The sequence below is a fragment of the Strix aluco genome, chromosome 12 (genome assembly GCF_031877795.1).
Source record: "Strix aluco isolate bStrAlu1 chromosome 12, bStrAlu1.hap1, whole genome shotgun sequence".
Lineage (NCBI taxonomy): Eukaryota > Metazoa > Chordata > Aves > Strigiformes > Strigidae > Strix > Strix aluco.
The window spans coordinates 14,184,501-14,202,426 of record NC_133942.1 but is presented as its reverse complement, the minus strand read 5'-3'; the positions used below and the strand labels follow the sequence as shown (position 1 = coordinate 14,202,426).

The 17,926-nt window shown below is 48.1% G+C and overlaps 1 protein-coding gene across 2 annotated transcripts in view; it reads right to left on the bottom strand.

Moving 5' to 3' along the window:
• The window catches only part of IGDCC4 (immunoglobulin superfamily DCC subclass member 4), a 104,989-nt gene that overhangs the window by 17,962 nt on the left and 69,101 nt on the right, over nucleotides 1-17,926 (bottom strand). The window contains exons 5-14 of one of the 2 annotated variants that reach the window (XM_074837549.1): nucleotides 15,751-15,885; nucleotides 12,919-13,074; nucleotides 11,998-12,408; nucleotides 11,090-11,254; nucleotides 9,834-9,971; nucleotides 8,215-8,388; nucleotides 7,381-7,614; nucleotides 2,076-2,183; nucleotides 1,147-1,330; nucleotides 334-461 (exon numbers count right to left, since the gene is read on the bottom strand). In XM_074837549.1, the coding sequence (XP_074693650.1) occupies nucleotides 334-461; nucleotides 1,147-1,330; nucleotides 2,076-2,183; nucleotides 7,381-7,614; nucleotides 8,215-8,388; nucleotides 9,834-9,971; nucleotides 11,090-11,254; nucleotides 11,998-12,408; nucleotides 12,919-13,074; nucleotides 15,751-15,885 (1,833 nt within the window). The remainder of the gene's footprint in view (nucleotides 1-333; nucleotides 462-1,146; nucleotides 1,331-2,075; nucleotides 2,184-7,380; nucleotides 7,615-8,214; nucleotides 8,389-9,833; nucleotides 9,972-11,089; nucleotides 11,255-11,997; nucleotides 12,409-12,918; nucleotides 13,075-15,750; nucleotides 15,886-17,926) is intronic. The other variant, XM_074837550.1, reaches the window with a different exon arrangement.

The window sequence follows — 17,926 nt, the reverse complement described above, 5'->3', positions numbered from 1 at the left end:
TCCAAAGCCCATCACTGCTGTGCTGTGAAGCTGAATACCAGAGCTCTCCCCGACGAGTAGGGTTTCTCTGAACCCAGAGGTAATCCCCCAGTAACAACAACTGTTGCCCTAATTCTCTTTACATGCTTGTCTCTGTTTACAAAGCAGCACTCCTTCAATGGGTTTGGGAAAGCCACCAGGATGTTTAGCAGTTCTCAGCCTTTTATGCACTCAGGGACACCAGAGCTTGCAGGCGACCTGAGATCACATCTCTCAGGGGTACGATAGGAGGGATTTGACAGAGTTTCAGGGAAAGCCAGGAGAAATCAGCATTCAATTCCCATAAATACTCACGGTCAGGAAGGGTGAACCGTTCCACCACGCTGCCGAAGGGCCCATCGATGCCAACACCATTGGACTGCACAGCAAACTCATACCTGGTGTAGGGCTTCAACCCACTAATGAGAATGTCTTCATCCGAGCTGCCGAAAGAGGACACATTGCCAAGGCTGTGAACACTAGATAATTCTCCCACCCGCTGCCGCTTTTGTACCTTACCAGGAGCACTGTAAGAGATTATCCTAACTCCTACAGTATTTGATTTTTCACCTAAAGCTTCACCTCCTGCAGTCATGTGAATGCAAGAGCACTCAGCTCTCAGATACAAAGTAGGTTCTCAGCCTCCAGGATCATTTCTGATGTACTTGCAGAGGAAAGCTTGAAAACACAACCTGGTTATAGGCTGAAAACCTCCACAAGAATCCAGATTTAAAATGCATCCCCAAATTATTATAATCGCTTAAACTCTAGCAATTTTTAAACCAAACTTTTGAGGACCATCTCACAAATCATGAATGCCTTGAGACTGGCCATAACTGCACCTGGCTGTGTTATTAACAGGGAAACAAGCATGTAAAGGTCCAACCAGAGCAGAAAAGATGCAGACACCAGCCAGTAAATGATCCCTTGGTATTCAAGTCATAGACAAGCGCCAGTGCCACATTTCAGCAGTTCTCAATGTATCTGTGACCAAGGCAGACTTTTCCAGCATGTGAAACACCCAGGATTTTGCTCAGTACTGGAGCTTCCCTGCAAGTTCCTCCTGCCCTGTGTTTATTCCCGACATGAGCAATACATGGCAGATGAACCCTTAGCATCCCTCTTTACCTTGTGTAGTATGTAACAAGAGAGGCATTTTTCAGGCCCCAGGGGCTGAAGCGCACAGTGTAGTTGACAATTTTGACAGTTGTGAAGTCAGGTTTCTTCCACCTGAGCCATATGGAAGTTGAGCTGTTGGACTCTGCATAGACTTGGACTGGAGGCAGCGGAGGACCCTTCTGCACAGGGGGATCTATGGTGCAAGACAAAAAGAGATGTGGAGATGTACATGACAGTAAGGCAAGGGACAACAATCGTGGACACAGAAAACATGGAATAAAACAGGTCTAGGTTGTGAAGCCAGCACTGATATGCTGGCCTCCAGTGTAAGCCTAGATGCCTGGCTTAGCCCCTCTGTGCATGCAGTGGGCCACGCTTTTCCTCACGTGTAGAAAAGATCACAGTGAGGATCCATGCACCAAGGTGGTGGTGTGGAGCACAGGAGGCCAGCTTCAGAGCTACCCAGCTGCCAGGCCCACGCCAGGGTAAGGAGCAGCCCAGACTGTTCACCACCCCACACCAGACCAGCAGAGCTGAGAAAGGAGCCTAGGTCTTCAGAGCTTTTACTTTCTTTATAACACAGCAAAAAGCCTGGCATGCTGCTAATTCACATTCTTGAATCTTTGTAAGAGATAAAACCCAGGTTATTTGGCATTTCCAAGACCATCCCTGAGCCACCAACGGGGCCAGAGAGGACAGGGTGAAGGCCACCCACACCCAGTGTAAGAACAACCCTAATAAGAAGGGGGATATTTTGCTCCTTTCTCTCCTTCCCAATGGAATTTGCAATGACTGCCAAAGGGAGTTTCCTTACATCGGGACTTTCCCAATTTTTGTATTGTCCTTCTTCAAGTTCACCTTCTGTAATTTTACCTCTACCCTTCCTTCGAAGCCACATGCCAAGCAGAAGAGACACAAAAATGAAGGGCATTTCTCACCTACTGCTGTTGCAGGGGCCTTTTCTGTTTTGCCCTTCCAAACCGCTGCATAACCATCTTCGTGTTTATTGAATGCCACCAGCTTCACCTCATAGAGTTTCCCAGGAGCTGGAAAAATCAATCAGGGTTTGTCTGGGGTTATTTTTGTTACCAACCCTCCCCAGTTAGACATGTTTTCTTTGATCTCACCATCTGAGAAAGCAGCTTGAACAGAGTTGTAATTCCCAAAAATACAGCAGGGAGTCCCCCATCCACTTACAGGCTTTCCACACTCAAATACTGTCTCACAACTGCTGCACGTATGATCACAACTACTCTCTAGCTCTCCCCTCACTTTTTACAGAAATTATCAGCAGCAAATGGACTCATCCCAGCCATTGTGTTAACCAGTGTCACGGCCTGCAGCACATCATCTCAGGATCTCCTGATTTTTCTCCCTTACAAACTACTGAAGACACCTATGCATGGTGACTCCTCTTCCTCCCCCATGGAAGTAGATGCACTGCACTGTTTATTCCTGAGCGAGGACACCCTCTCCTCTTCACAATGCACTTCCCATTTCCAAAATCCTTTCTGATTTATTCACTGCTGTGTAGATAATCCTTCCAGCAAGTCCTCATGTGCCCTCTTAAGTCACTGGCAGCTTTTGTTCTACGGTGACTATTTTGCCTCCACAGCAGAGTTTCTTGACTTGCAATCTGAAAAGCAACAGCGCGTACAAAACCCACACTGGAAACCTGAGGGTCCTCATCACACACTCTTCCCATCAGACAGCCGTGCACTCTATGGGGAACCTCACGCTTGGACCCGACAGAGCTGCAGGACAGGGCGCTCTGTCTCCAAGTGGTGCTGCCTTCATCCAAAATTCATTTCCCTCTTTCCTCCAGCCTTTCATCAGCTGAAATACTCCTCTGCTGTGCTAAGTAACATCTCAGGCTTTTTTAATGGAGATGTCTAATCAAGGAAACAACTTGGGAGATACGAAGTTCTCAAATAACACTCGTCAGCTTCTCCCTTAAGCAGTCAGCCCATTCAGAAGCTCAGCGAGAGCAGTCCAGACTGTCTTTGGTTGCCTTGGCTGCAGCACATTGATGAATTTTGTTAATTTGGGACGTGCTTGTTCATTCCCTGCCCTGATAGATCACTGCTCTCTTTGCCAGACAACGTAAGCAGAATAAAACCTTTCTTATTGATGCCAATTTTATTATTACTGCACTGATTACGCTCCCAGAGGCTAATGGTACCAATTACTGAAGGCTTTCTCTGCTCCACAACACATGTTCGCGCTCAGAATATAAAAACAGTTCAGCCACATTTTTCTCCCCAAAAGAATCCCAAAAGCAAACAGTTCTGTCTGCCTCCAAGGAAGCCTGATCTGCATTTCCACACTCTCCGGCCACAGGAAAACATTTCAAAACCACACAAGGGGGATGAGACCAAAGGGCACTCAACTGCCAAACGGCCGGGACCAGGGGCTTGGAGGAACAAAGAACCCCCCAGTCCGTCTCTTGCCAGCACGCACACTCCATCTCCTGCCTGAGCATTTGGCTGGGCTTCACTGGGACGCGAGCTCATCACGCATGATGCGATCCAAAACAATGAGGAAGAGCTCACAGATGTGCTGCAGCTGTGGGCAGCTCCTGTTGGAGAATGAAGTGAAGGAAAGGACAAGTCCTCCATCTTCATCCCTGGGTAGGATCAATACAGCAGCCACTTACACGTGAAGCCAGGGGAGCTCCACTACAAGATCAAGTGATTCACATTCTGAAAATAGGTGTATTTTGGATTTCTCAGTGAGAGGCTTGGCTTCAATTTTTATACACAGGCCCAGATGTTTAAGCTCTTAGAACATGTAGACATAAAGCTCTATCAAGCTGTCAAGAAGCTAGTAGGCAGCATGAAAACAGATGTATTTCACTGCATTCCACCATACATTAAATATAAGCAGAATAATCTAGTCCAGATCATTTCAAATCACTAATCTGGATGACTGCATAATATATTCAATATGCTAAATATGTTGTTTCATTCATTTTTCCAAGGTGTTCATGTTGGGCAGATGCCATATGTCATACTTTCCTGTAAGTGGGAAAATACCCTGATCTCCAGGGAGTCACTCCCAGAGGAATGCACTCTTCCTTCATGGGAACGTGGAAAGCAGGATCAGATCCTTACAATTTATTTTTCATGTAAATTATGGCCCTGGTAGTTGCACACCATTACAGAGACTAACTGCTAGAACATAGATGGAAATCAATGAGACTTTCTCAGGGAAAAGCCCTCCTGGTGATACAGGACAGCTTCCTTTTGATTTTGTGGGCTCATGAAATTGCTGTATTTCTTACGTGCCTTTGAACAGCTGCTCACCTCTCTCACAGGATTTCAGCACATACCTCTCAGACAAGATACAAGGTGTGTTATTAGCAGCGATAACACTCTAAGGAGACATGGCTTGCTCCAGAGGTTAGCATGAACATGGGAGAAAAGTCTTCTCTTATTTCAGACAGCTTAAATGGAGAGAGCTGTGTCATTACCAAAGGCAAAATCAAGAAGCCAGATATTGGGGTAAGGCAAAAGATGAGGAAGTCTTTAGGACAGAGAAGTGGTGGTGGACAAAGCTGGCGCCATTTCAGTAGCAGGACCAGCCAGTGCAAGAGAAAACAAGAATCTTGCACTGGACCAGCACAAGGAACCTTACTGCCAGCCTAAAGTTACAGGAAACTAGGGAAGGGAAATGCAGGCAGGGCTCTTTGCTGGTGTAATAGTTGTGCTATCACACAAAAGAGTAACCATGCTCAAGAAGCTCTGTCCAAAGCTGCTTTCTGCACATCCATCCACCTCTGTCTGAGGCACGCCTCAAAAGGAGCTGTCTCCCCAGAAAGTGCTTCCCCTCTTGCCCTGCTGAGCTCCTGGAAAAAAACAAGGAAAATCAGGAAATCAAACTTGAGCTATGCAGGAACAAGCAGTGGAAGAAGAGTTTTTTCTCTCAGGCCGCAGCCCAAACCAAGCCAAGGGGCAGAGCGCTGGCTCCAGTGGCACTGCAGAGATGTGGAGCCGAAGGGTGTTTAGTGACCATGTTGCAGCAGTACGTAGCCTCCAACGGGGAAATTGGACCTTCTTTGAACTGACATGGTATGCAACCACGTCTGAGCTACAGCCTTGTCTGTGCCTAGCCCTGGGACGTCCTGACACCATTTCAAACACTGGAACAGGCTTCCTAGAGAGACGGTCAATGCCCCAAGCCTGTCAGCATTTAAGAGGCATTTGGACAAGGCCCTTAAGAATTTGCTTTAGCGTTTGGTCAGCCCTGAAGTGGTCAGGCAGTTGGACTAGATGGTCGTTGTAGGTCCCTTCCAACTGAAATATTCTATTCCATATAAACAAAGAATATTCTATTCTAGCTTCATTCTATTCTGGCTCCATTCCAACTCCATTCCATTACAACTCCATTCTAACTCTTATCCCACCCTAACTCTTATCCCATCCCATCCCATCCCATCCCATCCCATCCCATCCCATCCCATCCTCTCTCTTCACCAATCTGTAGTTTCAGCCGTGACACCTCTTCAACAGCCCACCTCCCATGGGCCAGCCTGGGTAAATCTCACTCTCCCACCAGACAGCACCACTCACCACATGCAGCTCCCTCACCCTGACATCAAGAGATGGTCCCAAGAGACAGTGTTAGGCCTCTTGCTTGCTTGTTTTTACAGAGGGATCTTAGGAGAGATTTTGACTGCTGTGCTTCCCAGGCAGACATCCATGAGCTGGGAAATCCCCCCAGCTGATTCCCCATCAGCCAGTGTGCAGCAGCACAGGTCACATTAGGGCTGACAACCTCTCCTGAGACTGCTACCCACTCTGCCTACAAGACCCCTAATGCAGATGTAAGTACCTGCACAGGGTAGCTCCCCTCCATAAAACTAAACCCTTCTAAATCCCAACCACGCCTCCTCCTTGTTTCATGTCCAGACCCCCTGCCTTCCTCAGCACAGCCAGATTCCTGACCCTGTCCTTTACTGTATGCATGCAAGAGCACGTCATTCAACAGTGCAAGGGGGAAAAAAGAGAACATCCACGGCTGGAAGAAACCCGAGCCTCTCTTCCTGACACAAGGATAGCCGATACACGACCGCCAAATCATAAGGAAACCATTAGGGCTTGACGGATGCCCAAATTTAAGGAAGTAATTACAGAAGAACAAGCAGCCTTCTCAGCATCATCATGCCAGAGCATTTGGAACCAATTCAGCCCACTCCCGGGTCCCTCCGCTAACTGACTTGCCAGTGGTTAGAGCTGCGCATGATGATGTTCACATGTGGTTTCCTCAGTGCAATAATTACAGACCTAAATTCTTCAGAGAAACTCATAACTGTTAACACCCTCTCAGTGGCAGGATGGCTGCAACATAGCTGGAAACCTACTTCGTGATGACACAAACTGTCTTTCCAGGTGCTGCAGCCTGGTTTTTACACCATGTATAATATACATGCCAGACGTGCACGATGAACCAGCACAAGAAACACTCGCCCTGCAGTCTCAGCTCACTGGGCAGTAACAGCAATGAAGCAGGGGATGGAAGAACTCTAAGAATCAGAATCCTGTTTCAAGGATGCATCTGCCATGACTCTCTTCTTTCTCTCCATCCTGTATCAATGGGCAAATCAACTAATTGGTACGATCAGATGTTAGAAACGTAACTCCTTATGGGAAACGCCAAGCGCAGTTAGCCAGGGAGGCAGATCTGACTGTGGTGCAGACTTGTTCTCCAGCCAGGGACACTCAACTCTTCTATCCCTTTTCCCTTAGTGGGAGGTGGAGGAGAACACTGACCCCAAATTAGAATGCTGTGAATTAACTCATCTCTGCATTTTAATACAGAGAGATTTCAAATAGCATGCAATTATGGAGTTTCTTAGAAATACACAGGGAAGGAGAGATCATTGTCCTGACTGGAGATTTTCATCTAGGCACTCTTTATAGTGACACAATAAAAAACACTAATTGATTCAGATCCACTTATTAGCGTATTCTAAGTATATTAGTAGCCCCTGGTTAAAAAATACAATCCCTGCTACACTGGCATCAGAAATTTCTGTTTTAAACTCTGCTTAGAACAAACCCCAAGAGCCCCACTCCAGAAATTATTTTGGGTGCTCTTAAAAAAGCTCACAGGGCCCTGGTCCTGTATATCTGCAGCCAAGCAGGTAACTGAGCCTCTTGGAAGCACCCGGGACTGCTACAAAGTGCAGGAGACAGACCCTGGGTTTCCACACCAACTGCTAAGAAGATGTAAACAGCTAACCTAGTCGAGTCAGCTCGTACTGCTTCACTTTCTTCTTTAGTTTTATGGGTCCTACGTCCCAGCTTTCATCTTCAGCACCATCCAAAGGATTTTCATCGCTGGACTCCTCTGGGCCCACTTCTCGGTAGTAGAGCTTGTACCCAGATATCTGGGCATGGTTGGCTGGGGGCTGCCACGTTATCAGGAGAGACTCCATCTTCGCTCGGACTTTTAATTCTGTCGGGGCAAATGGAACTAGAAGAACAAGACAAGAGAAAAATGTTCAGCCACTTGTCTCCATTTCCCTGCTCTACTGAATTCTCCCCGTACTGGGTAGTGAGGGAGGGGTGTGAGGAAAGGCTGTCCCGTGAGTGGGATGTCTCCACCGTCTGACAGTGGAGAATGGTACAGTTATGCTCTACTGTTGACTTTACCAGCTGGGTGATATAGGAAAAAACAATGTCACAAAGTCACTATGGGAGTTTCTCAACGTATTCTGAGATATATTCAATATATTCTGAGTCTTCAACCACTGCCAGAGTCTGGCTTGGGCTCAGCTCTGTCTGGCAGAATTGTCTATTCACTCCCAAATGTCATAACATGGGAGTTCAGGGCTTTTGTTTCTTTCTCTAAGAATTTTCACAGCTGCACATGGAGGGAGAAAAGACCCACTACCCAGGCAAGCAGCAAGATATAGACAGGCTGCTGAACAGAAAGATAAAGGTGGGTACTTTGATTTAACCAAAACCAACGGTTACAATTCCCTAATGAAAGCAAGTACCTCTGATTATGCCTCAAGTTCCCCAGTGTCCTGCACACCCTGCCCCGAATCCCAGGCATTACCCAGCCTCCTACCATGCGTCTGGTTGTCTCTGTCAGGAGTCCGATGCTGGGTCCACTCAGAAGGGGCCCCGTAGCCCACGCTGGTGCTGGCCGCAATGCGAACTTTGTACACTTTGTTGGGATGGAGCGAGTAGAGAGTGATTTGTGTCTCATTTCCACCCACTTCAATGGAGGTAACCTGATCTGCTGAAACCAAGGTGACACCATTGAAAACATGGGTTTCCCAGTCAAAGGGAAATAGAGCTGAGCAGCCACAAAGCCTGGCTACCCCCTGCTGGTCTGCATGCCCTGGGCTGGCTTGGCTTTGCCCAGGGCAACCTCACACCACCATGAAAAACTAGAACTAAACACTGGGCAGAACTGATACCGGGACTGACAGCCCCCTTTATCACATTCAGCACTGCAGGTTGCCTTCAGCACCACTGAGCCTGCCTGCAGGGAGCTGTCAGAAACCTTGCTGCTGCTGACGTGATGGCAGAACATGATGGTATGTTCCAGTGCTTCTCACTGCTGTGTTTAAATCCTCACCTTAATTTGAACCAGAACTGTCCAGCAGCCGTGCTTTCTGCAAAATTCACACCTTCACCCACATCAGACTGAGGTTTTATCACTCCCTCTTCAGCCCACCCAAGTTCGTAAGGGAGATAACAGGAAATTTATGCTGTGAATGGTCTGGGATTTTCACTGTAACAACTAATTGGTCTTGCTAAAGATTCAGATTGCCTGTTTGGTGAATGCAGAGGTCTTGCTTTTCAGCTTCACATGGCGTAAGCTCAGCTGGGAGCGTTGTCCCTGCTATGTAACAGCATATTGCTGAGTGTGATCCCTGGACTGCAAATGTTTCCAAGGTTTTATGATGCCACAGAGCCACATGCAGGCTCAGGGCAAAGAAACAAGAGCCAGGAGTCACAGCGCAGACTACTAATCCAGATCAAACACATGGGAACATGTCCAGCACTTCATCACATTCCCTGTCCTTCTCTTCGCAAGAATCATGACCCTGGGAAGTGAGAAGCTGCAGAGCTTTGATGGTTTTAAGAACAAATACCCAGAAGGATTTGCAAAGCAAGCACACATGGAATTGGAACAGCCGCATCCAGCATAGGTAAACGTTACCATCCCCGCTGATGGCTTCTCAGACTGTCTGACAATATAAATAAAACCGGATCAAACTCAACAACAGAGCAACACAGTCTGGCCAGGATACTTGCCTTTTTTTTTTCCCCAGAAGGATCACTTTTATTAGGCTCCATTTTAAAGGAATCAAATGCATTTACCCTTCTTCCCCAACCAGCATAAACCTCTTCCCCTAAAACACCGATGGCACCAAAGGGTTGCTCATACAGACATTCATGGGGCAGCACAAACACACAAGCATCAGGCCATTCCCCTGGGGACACTGGCTCCTCCACAATCACAGAAAAAGGCACCTCAAAGTAGTGTGAAGTAGCACAGTGCTGCACTGCTGTGATCATCAACAGCAGAGCCAGGCTAAGAGAAGGCTGTTCTCCCTCCTCAGGTAAAAAGGGGTCCCCCCGTTTTCGGCCTTGCACCTCCTGCCCTCGACATGACATGCTGTTAACGCTGCTGGAGTAGAAGACAAAAGTGCCCCCAAATGGTGTTGCCCTCACCTTCCTTGAGGGTGCAGTAGTCAATCTTGTACTTCGTTATCTTGCCGTTACTCAGCTCTGGAGGAGGAGGCAGCCATGTCACACGGATGTCACCAGGAGTCATGCTTGACAGGGACAGCTGAGGGGCAGCACTAGGAACTGGGCAGAAGCAACAAGAAGAAGTCAGTAAAGATGGGAGCAAGACCTCAACACATCTCTGCCAGCTCTGAGTTGGCTGGAGGCCATGACCTGGTCTTGGCCCTGCCACAGCCACCGGTGACATGCTGTCTGTCCCGGGGAGGAACCAATATCCCACAGCTCTTCACCAGCTCAGAGCATCAGTGGGGTGTCTGGGGAGGGAGATTATGGGCTGCTCAGTGCCACCAGGCTGATCAGAGCCTGCTGGCCACGCCACACTGCTCCCTAGGGACCCTGTGTCCACTGCAAACCGGGCGGTTTAGCACAGAGTAGCTCATCAGCCTACGCTGTACTGTGGAGCATGAAGGACACACTAAAGGAAACAGCTCACAGATCCAGACTTCAGTCTGGGAATCCTCATTCCCTTGAGAATCACAGCTCTGTGCTGCAGGCAGCTTTCACGCTTTCAACTCAGCTCTTCAGGCTTCAGACACATACACATGAGACCACGCAGTTCGCTATGTCAGGAGTATTAAAAGCACGTCATGCACCCTGCAGCATAGCGGGAGCTTGCACAAGGTCTGCCAAAACCATCGCTTCTTGCCTCTGTCCTGCAGTCTGTTGAAAGCTGCACATGTCCTCCCCCGTTGGGCAGCTGTCCTTCTGGCACTCTGCCTTTACTGCTCGCAAAACGCTACATGATAAATGGTAAAATCAACACAAACTACTGGCTCTTAAGGGATCCAACCTCAAGGCTGCTCCCACCCCTACAAACTGCAATAGATGTCTGTCTTCAGAGTTGAAATCAAGTCTGGCCCAGAGTTGGGTTTGGAGCAATATCACATTAGCCAGGTGAAAGCCCAGAGGTGCAGTTCCCACAGGATTCTCACAGGCCCCAGTGTCAGTGAGGTTGTTTTCATGCTCTTCATCACCCAAGCTGACGATCAGACCTGGGTGCTTTGGTTTTGGTTGGTTAGTTGGTTTGCTTTTTAAAAGGGCTTCCGACAAGAAGCTGTAGGAGCAGCAAGCAGGTTTAGGTTTCTAGGAGCTGATACTATTCTCCATAGCATATTCAGTGCTCACCATGAAACAGGCCAATAACACTTTTTAGGCACCAGTACCCATCTAATTCAACGCACCGTCCTCCAGGGTCTGAACAATGATGGAAGAGGATGTCCGGCTGGCTCCGAGCTGAGAATATGCGACCACATAGAAGACATAGTTGGTATTGGGTTCTAGGTCCTTGACTTGCAGCTCAGTGGTATCGTTATTGACAGCAAACTGGTATTCCACATTGTCTGTCCCTAGAGCCAAGGAAACACTGATCAGCAGGTCAGCGAACTGCCAAGACACTCCTCGAAAAATCACTTAATTCACAAGGTCCATAAACCCACCTTAAAAATCACTATGTCTTTCTCCAATTTCCCCAGCACCTGCACAAAACCCATCTCTTACATGAATTCTTTGGGCAGAAACATTCAATGCCTCAATGTTAACATCTCCATTTTGACTCAAGCTCCTTAATCCATGCTCAGGCAGCTGCAGTTACCAGCTTAATTTTCAGAGGAGCTCTGGCAACAGTTCAGCAAGAGTATCGGCTTGCTGGCTGTTTGGGAAGACAGACCCCAAGAGATCAGAGTGCTTCACTTCAGATTCTCGATGTGAATAATTTAGTGATTACCCCTGTACACAATGTAGCTGTTTAGTATTTCCATTACTAATCACATCCTTTGCATATAAAAATCAATGAGTTGGAGGAAAAAGTAAAGAACAGAAATAAATTTCCAGAAGTGCCTGGTCCCACTAGAATCAAGACAACTCAGCTACGTGGACACACTACTGCTGGTCCATGAGTTAGTTATGTCAGCTAATCCACAGGCACTGTCACGGGCTGACGCTGACTCAAGAAAATTCCTTTACCTGCAATGGAAAGGGCTAAACTAACCAGAATTGCCTCACACTTGTCACTAACTGGGAAAAACAGTCAACCTGTGCCTTGTGTCTGGTACCTGCCACACAGCTGTGTTGCACCGGAGATAACACCTACCCACAGCACGCTGGTAATGTAACGAGAAGCCGATGATCTGTTCGCTGTTGTACTCTGGCCGCTCCCAGGACACAAGGACTGTGGTGCTGGAGAGGGACACGGCTGACACCTTCTTGGGAGCGCTGGGCAAACCCTCCCGCACGATCACCGAGAGCTTGGCAGTGGCACAAGCCATGCCCAGGCTGTTCTCAGCCACACACTGATAGTAACCAGCATCCTCCAAGCCGATCTGATTGATCACGAGGCTCCCACTGCTCTGCACCTTCACCCGCCCGTTGGAGAGGATGGCCTCGCCGTTTTTCAGCCAGTGAATGGTTGGGGCTGGCTCGCCCTCTGCCTTGCAGACAAACCGGGCTGTGCTGGCTCGGGTGCGAGAGATGGTTTCAGGAGCCTGGGAGATGCTGGGTGTAGCTGGGAGGAGAGAGGACAAGTTAATGCAGGAAGGAGGAGGAAAAGATGGCAAAGCAAATCCCTTCTCCTCCCCACTCAGTGCTATGTTTAATTCAGTAGCAGCTTTGCTTACAAGATAGGATTTGCCAGGCAGACTCTAGAGGCTTAATTTAGACTCTGTCCAAAAGGAAAAATAAATTCTGTATCAATCATGTGCTGCATTCCCTGATCCTAGGCTGTTCTCCCTGCTGGCTTCCACGATACTGAAAGTTAATTGGTGATACAGATTTCCATGGGGGAACCCTGGAGAACAAGAATAAGGCATAAAATGGTTCAGTACATACAAGGAACTAAACCCCAAATTAACGAGGTGACTCTCCCACCAAGACCCATCCCAACTCAGGGCCTCCTGGCTCTAACCTGGCTTCCTTCTTACCCAACACAGGCCACAAATGCAACTTCTTGGGGAGCTCCTGGATGTTGGTCCAGGTAATCTACAGCTACCTGGAGAATTTATCCCACTCTACTCACCAAGGACCCGGAGCTCAGCTGCGGCTGTAACGAACTGCCTGGTCTGGGGTTTGTTAGCACGGCAGACATACACCCCTGAGTGATGGGGCTGGCTGGAAGGAATGAGGAGATTTGTCCGGCCCAGCACAATCACATCTGTGGAAACGGGCTTTCCATCTGCAGGGAGAAACGTGTACAAATGTGGGAGGGAGCCCCAAGCTGCCCTTTATGAGGGCTTGTAAACAACGCATCTACTAGAGCCAGGATCACAGCTGGGGAGTGGAGAGACCCTCACATCCCAAACCCCAGACCAGAGGAGGATTCCTACTGGGACACTCAGTGCTTGACTGAGCATCAGCCAGCCCAAGCCAACATTGGCCCAAGGTTTAGTTTAGCCTGTAATAACCAAGAAAGTTCTGTTTTGTATCAAAATAGTCTCTGATGCCTAGGGTGTGCCTGCAACGAGACCCCCTAGGAATAGCACGTTCAAGGGAAAGCTATGCTAACACACATTTTGGGAAAACTGCTGGATCTGCCTGCTGACCCCCATGCACGAACACACACGCCTCCTCCTCTCACTCCTTAACGCAAATGTCAGCAAGAGCACTGAATCACTAACAGCTCAGGGGCTCTTCCCTCCTCTGGGTCCCGGACACGAACCCAAATTTACTGAGCTTCCCAATTCATTCTTTGCCCCCAGCCTGGCTCCTGATCTGTAAGGTATCAGGAAGACACCTGGTTCTCCCTGGGGCTCCAGTGCTTGGGTCAAAGACATGGGCTGTGAGCTGCCCTCGCCCCATTCTCCTGGCTAGATGCTCAGCCCTGCTGAGTAGGGAGGGAGGAAAGGGTGGCTCCAGCTCCCAGGTCAGAAGCTGAGCCATCCTACACCATCAAATAGCCTCAGGCTCCTCAGCATGTCATGGACAAGGCAGCAGGCTGGTGCTGCGTACTGCTTATTCTCAGCACTGCTCTGATGTGAGAAACACAGGGACCATGGCGTTGGTACCTCTGAATGAGTGTGAGGGAACAAAGCCAAGAGCCGGGGACAGAGTATGGACCAAGCACAGTCTGGCCAAGGAAAGGCTTGGACGGGAGGTCAGGAACCCATGGCCAGCTCTGGCACACGTTCGCAGATTGGGAGAGCCAGCCAATTTGTGCAGTACCTGTGCAACACCAGACCTTGTCCCTCTCCACCTGCAGAAGCACGGATGTCTTTCAGACAGCAAAAACTCAGCACTAGCCTGCCTTTACCTCCCACAGATTCAGCTGAGCCTGTATCTCCAGACAGAAGCAAGCTGCCCACCTCCACTGTGAGCAGCTGCACCTACTTAGCACCATCAGCAGGGAATGCAGCTGAGATCAGATCCTCTGCCCCCTCCACCCATCCTGGGGGTCTTCAGATGGCCTCACAGTTCAGTGGCTGCATGCTCAGAGGAGGAGAAAATCTGTGCACCCCATTTGCACTAGAGAGGCTTGAAAATCTGACTCCAGATGGTAGCAATTAGCTGACACCACCAAGGCTGGCAAGAGCCAAAGTGGCAACCTGGAGTTACAATCCTTGGTGTTACCTACATGACTAATCGTCCAGTAACCAAGCCTGCTCCTTAACAAAGTCTTGGAAAGAAACATGCTTGTATAACACAGAATTGCTAGTGCTGTTAATCCATCTTTTCTAATTGAAGAGTCCACACTGGGAAGCAGAGGGGGACCAAGGAAACACTAAAATAAAGCATGCAAGGAACTGTTTCACCAGCCTTTCGTCCCTTCCCCCTCCTCTTCCCCCCATCCAAAAAACTTTCATAGTGATAATTAACTCTAGTAATATCCACTCTACTACAGGTACCAGTAGCTCTCAGTAAAGCAATGAATAAATGATCTAGCATGGGAAAGCTGAGTATTTGCAATTGTGAAGTGCACAGGATAAACCAGAAACATTTCTGCCAGAACATTTAATCCTTGCTGATTTGATTTCCAAAGTTGTATCCTCTGAGATTTTTTTTGCTCCTTTCTTGTGGGGAAGAGGAAATATTTATATACACTAAAATCACTGCCTGTGGACAAGTCTGGGCTGAAGACCAACCACAATAAATGGTTACAGGGGAGAGAGTCTTAAATCATGACCCCGATTTATGAAAATGACTGAGAGCCCTTTCTGGGGGAGAATCGACTCCTGAGCTGGGAACATCTTCAGTCAGAGCCTCTTAAACTCTGGATGTGACACTCTGTGAAGTGACACTAGCATCCTACTCATGACTTAGGCTATCAGCCCTGGGTAATGTATGGCTCATTTGTACACCTCTGATGAGACCTAAGCATCTTCTTGATCCTTCCATTGCCAATCTGACCACACTAAGATTTTTGAATAAAAACCTCCCAGCAACATGCCCAGCCACTCCAATCATTAACAGATCTTACCGTGTTTTATAATCCTGCAAGATAATCCAAGTTTTTTTCTCCAATGCAATGGCAGATTCCACAGAACCCCCACTAACCTCTGAGTCCCTGGAGGAGTGGCATAGACCAGACCCCACCTCTGTGACCTTCACTGCTCAAGCTCATACAATGAGGATGACTAATTTAGATCAAAAGGCACCCAGGCACTAGAACTTCATATATTTCACAGGTCAAACAACTATAAAGTGAACTGCATGCTTTGTATCTTTCTAGATTTAATTAGTAATTCTAGTTTGTCAAGGACACCCTACACTGCGACACCACCTGAGCCATTAGGAGCTGATGTAACAAGCACCCTTCCTGTCCCACAGATTTTTCTGCTTTTTAATAGATTTTTAAAATAAAGTATCCACAGGTTCCTCTTGACAACAAAAGCTGAATTCTGTCCCTCATGCTCACCCTGTCGTATCCAGGAGACGAAGGGGGTGGGATCAGCAGCTGCCATGCACTCCATCACCACACTCTCCCCAGCCACCACCGTGGTGTTCACCGGCGCGGCAATGATGGTGACATCTCCTCCTGCTGGCTGGGAACCTAATGTCAAAAATAAAAAGAAAAGTCTTGTCCTTCCAAATTGTAAAGTCCCTAGAAAAACACAGAACATAGAGCCCAGACATCTCGGCCGTGCTTCCCCACGTAGTCTCATGTGTGGTAAAAGCTCATGCCCAGTTGGAGGAGAAAAGCAGGTCTTGCTTTTACATGACTACAATATTTTTGCTAAAGAAATGAACTAAGGGGTGCCCTGCAGATTTACTCTAATCATCCTGACCCTAGTGAAAATTAATATGGGGATTTTCACATGGAAAATAAATAAAGTTTCAACCTAGCACCTTCATGGACTGTTGCTAAATGGATGTTTGCGAATTAGATAAAACAAGACACCGCTATCCTCAAACAGAGCAACAGCAACACCACACACCCTTTGCCAAGGCATTGTAACAGCTCAGAAAGAATCTATTAACTTGGTTAAAGAAATTCTAACATCCAGACACTGTACTGTAAAGTGCAATAAAGAGAGGTCAAGCCTCTGTGTCCAGGCCTTCACCTGATGGCACAAAGACTAAATCAGTCATTACACATCTGGAGGAGATAAAGTTATTAGCTTCTACGTGCACAGACAAACAGCCAACATGTAAATCAAAGGAGTGCTTACAGGAAGATCTACAGGCTTCATTGCACAATGTCTTGAGAACGGGATGGGGATTTTTTTTGCTTGAAATGAACCTTCTGCCTGTGTCTGCCCACTGCTGAGCAGAGGTTAAGGGAAGGTTAAGGAAATGCCTTTCCAGTGGCCAAATTTCTGTTGTCAGATAAAAACAACCGGAGCACTCTTGAGCAAACCAGACTGTTCATGACCCTTGACAGTAGCAACCCTGTTCTTCCAGCTCTCCCAAATATGTCTAACTCTGACAGACGCCTTTGTTGTTGTTCTCATGAAAGGAGAAATAGCTGCAGAGGAGTCATGTAGCACAAGAAATTCTTAGGCCTGGTCCAGGTGCTCCCATGACCCAACAGAGAAAGTTGGTGGCAGCACGTCTCAAACAAAGAAAAGCAGGAGCTTTTTGCACAGCACACAGTTAAACTTGCTGTCTCAAGATGCTGCAGCGTTCAAAACCAAGAGGTTCAGACAAGCTCATGAAGGACACATTTACTGGAACTGGTAAATACAAAGGTCTCACTGCAGTCCCCAGCCCAAGATGTTCCCAGATGCTGAGGGAGATATCCAAGGAAAACACCACATCCTCCCTGCCTTTTTTACATGCTTTCCTCTAGCATCTTCTGTGGTCACTTTTGGAGATGGCACCGCAATGGCTGGACCTCTGGCCTGACTCACACTGGCCATTCATGTGGCATCCAAGCAACACTCTTTCGTACTTGACTTTCTTGTGAATATAAACCAGAGAAGCTTTGGCCTCAGCACATAGGCCTGCCTGCAGTGGCAGGAGGCTACACACTGCTGCACCGAATGCGCTGCACTCTGCCCATCCCCAGGCTCACTGCCATTTGCTCTGGTGCAGAAGTCTTGCCAAAGAGAGTTGGTTCAACACTGAAATTTTCTTGCAGCCTCTACACGAGTGAAAGGGATTTCCATCTGTAGTATTATGTGAGCACAGTTTAAAAGGAGCTAGTAAAATCCCTGCGGCACCAAGGGAAAATGGGAGAGAGCAGGAGCCAGAGCTTGTCCAGCAGATGGAAGCAGAGACCGAGGAGCGCCCATGGTCCCCAACCTGGGGCAAGGCTGGACCACACTAAACTGCAACCCCAGCCCTGGGCAAACACCAGCAGTAAGAGCTGCCACCGGGCACGAAGGAAAAGCTAAGCCAGCCACCCTCCTTCCTGTGGAACAAGTAGACTACACAGAGAGCCTGGAGCGTACAATCTCCTTTTGTGCTTCCAGCACCGTGTGGGCTGCCCAGGGCTTTGCTACATTCATGTACATTAGCTGATCACATTGTCCATGGCTACAGATGCTTTCAGCCTAACAGCCATCACGTCCAGCTGCAGCAGGAAAACTTGGGGGACAGAACAGGGACAGGAAGAAATCACATCAGACAATAGATTCAGAGGCCTCATT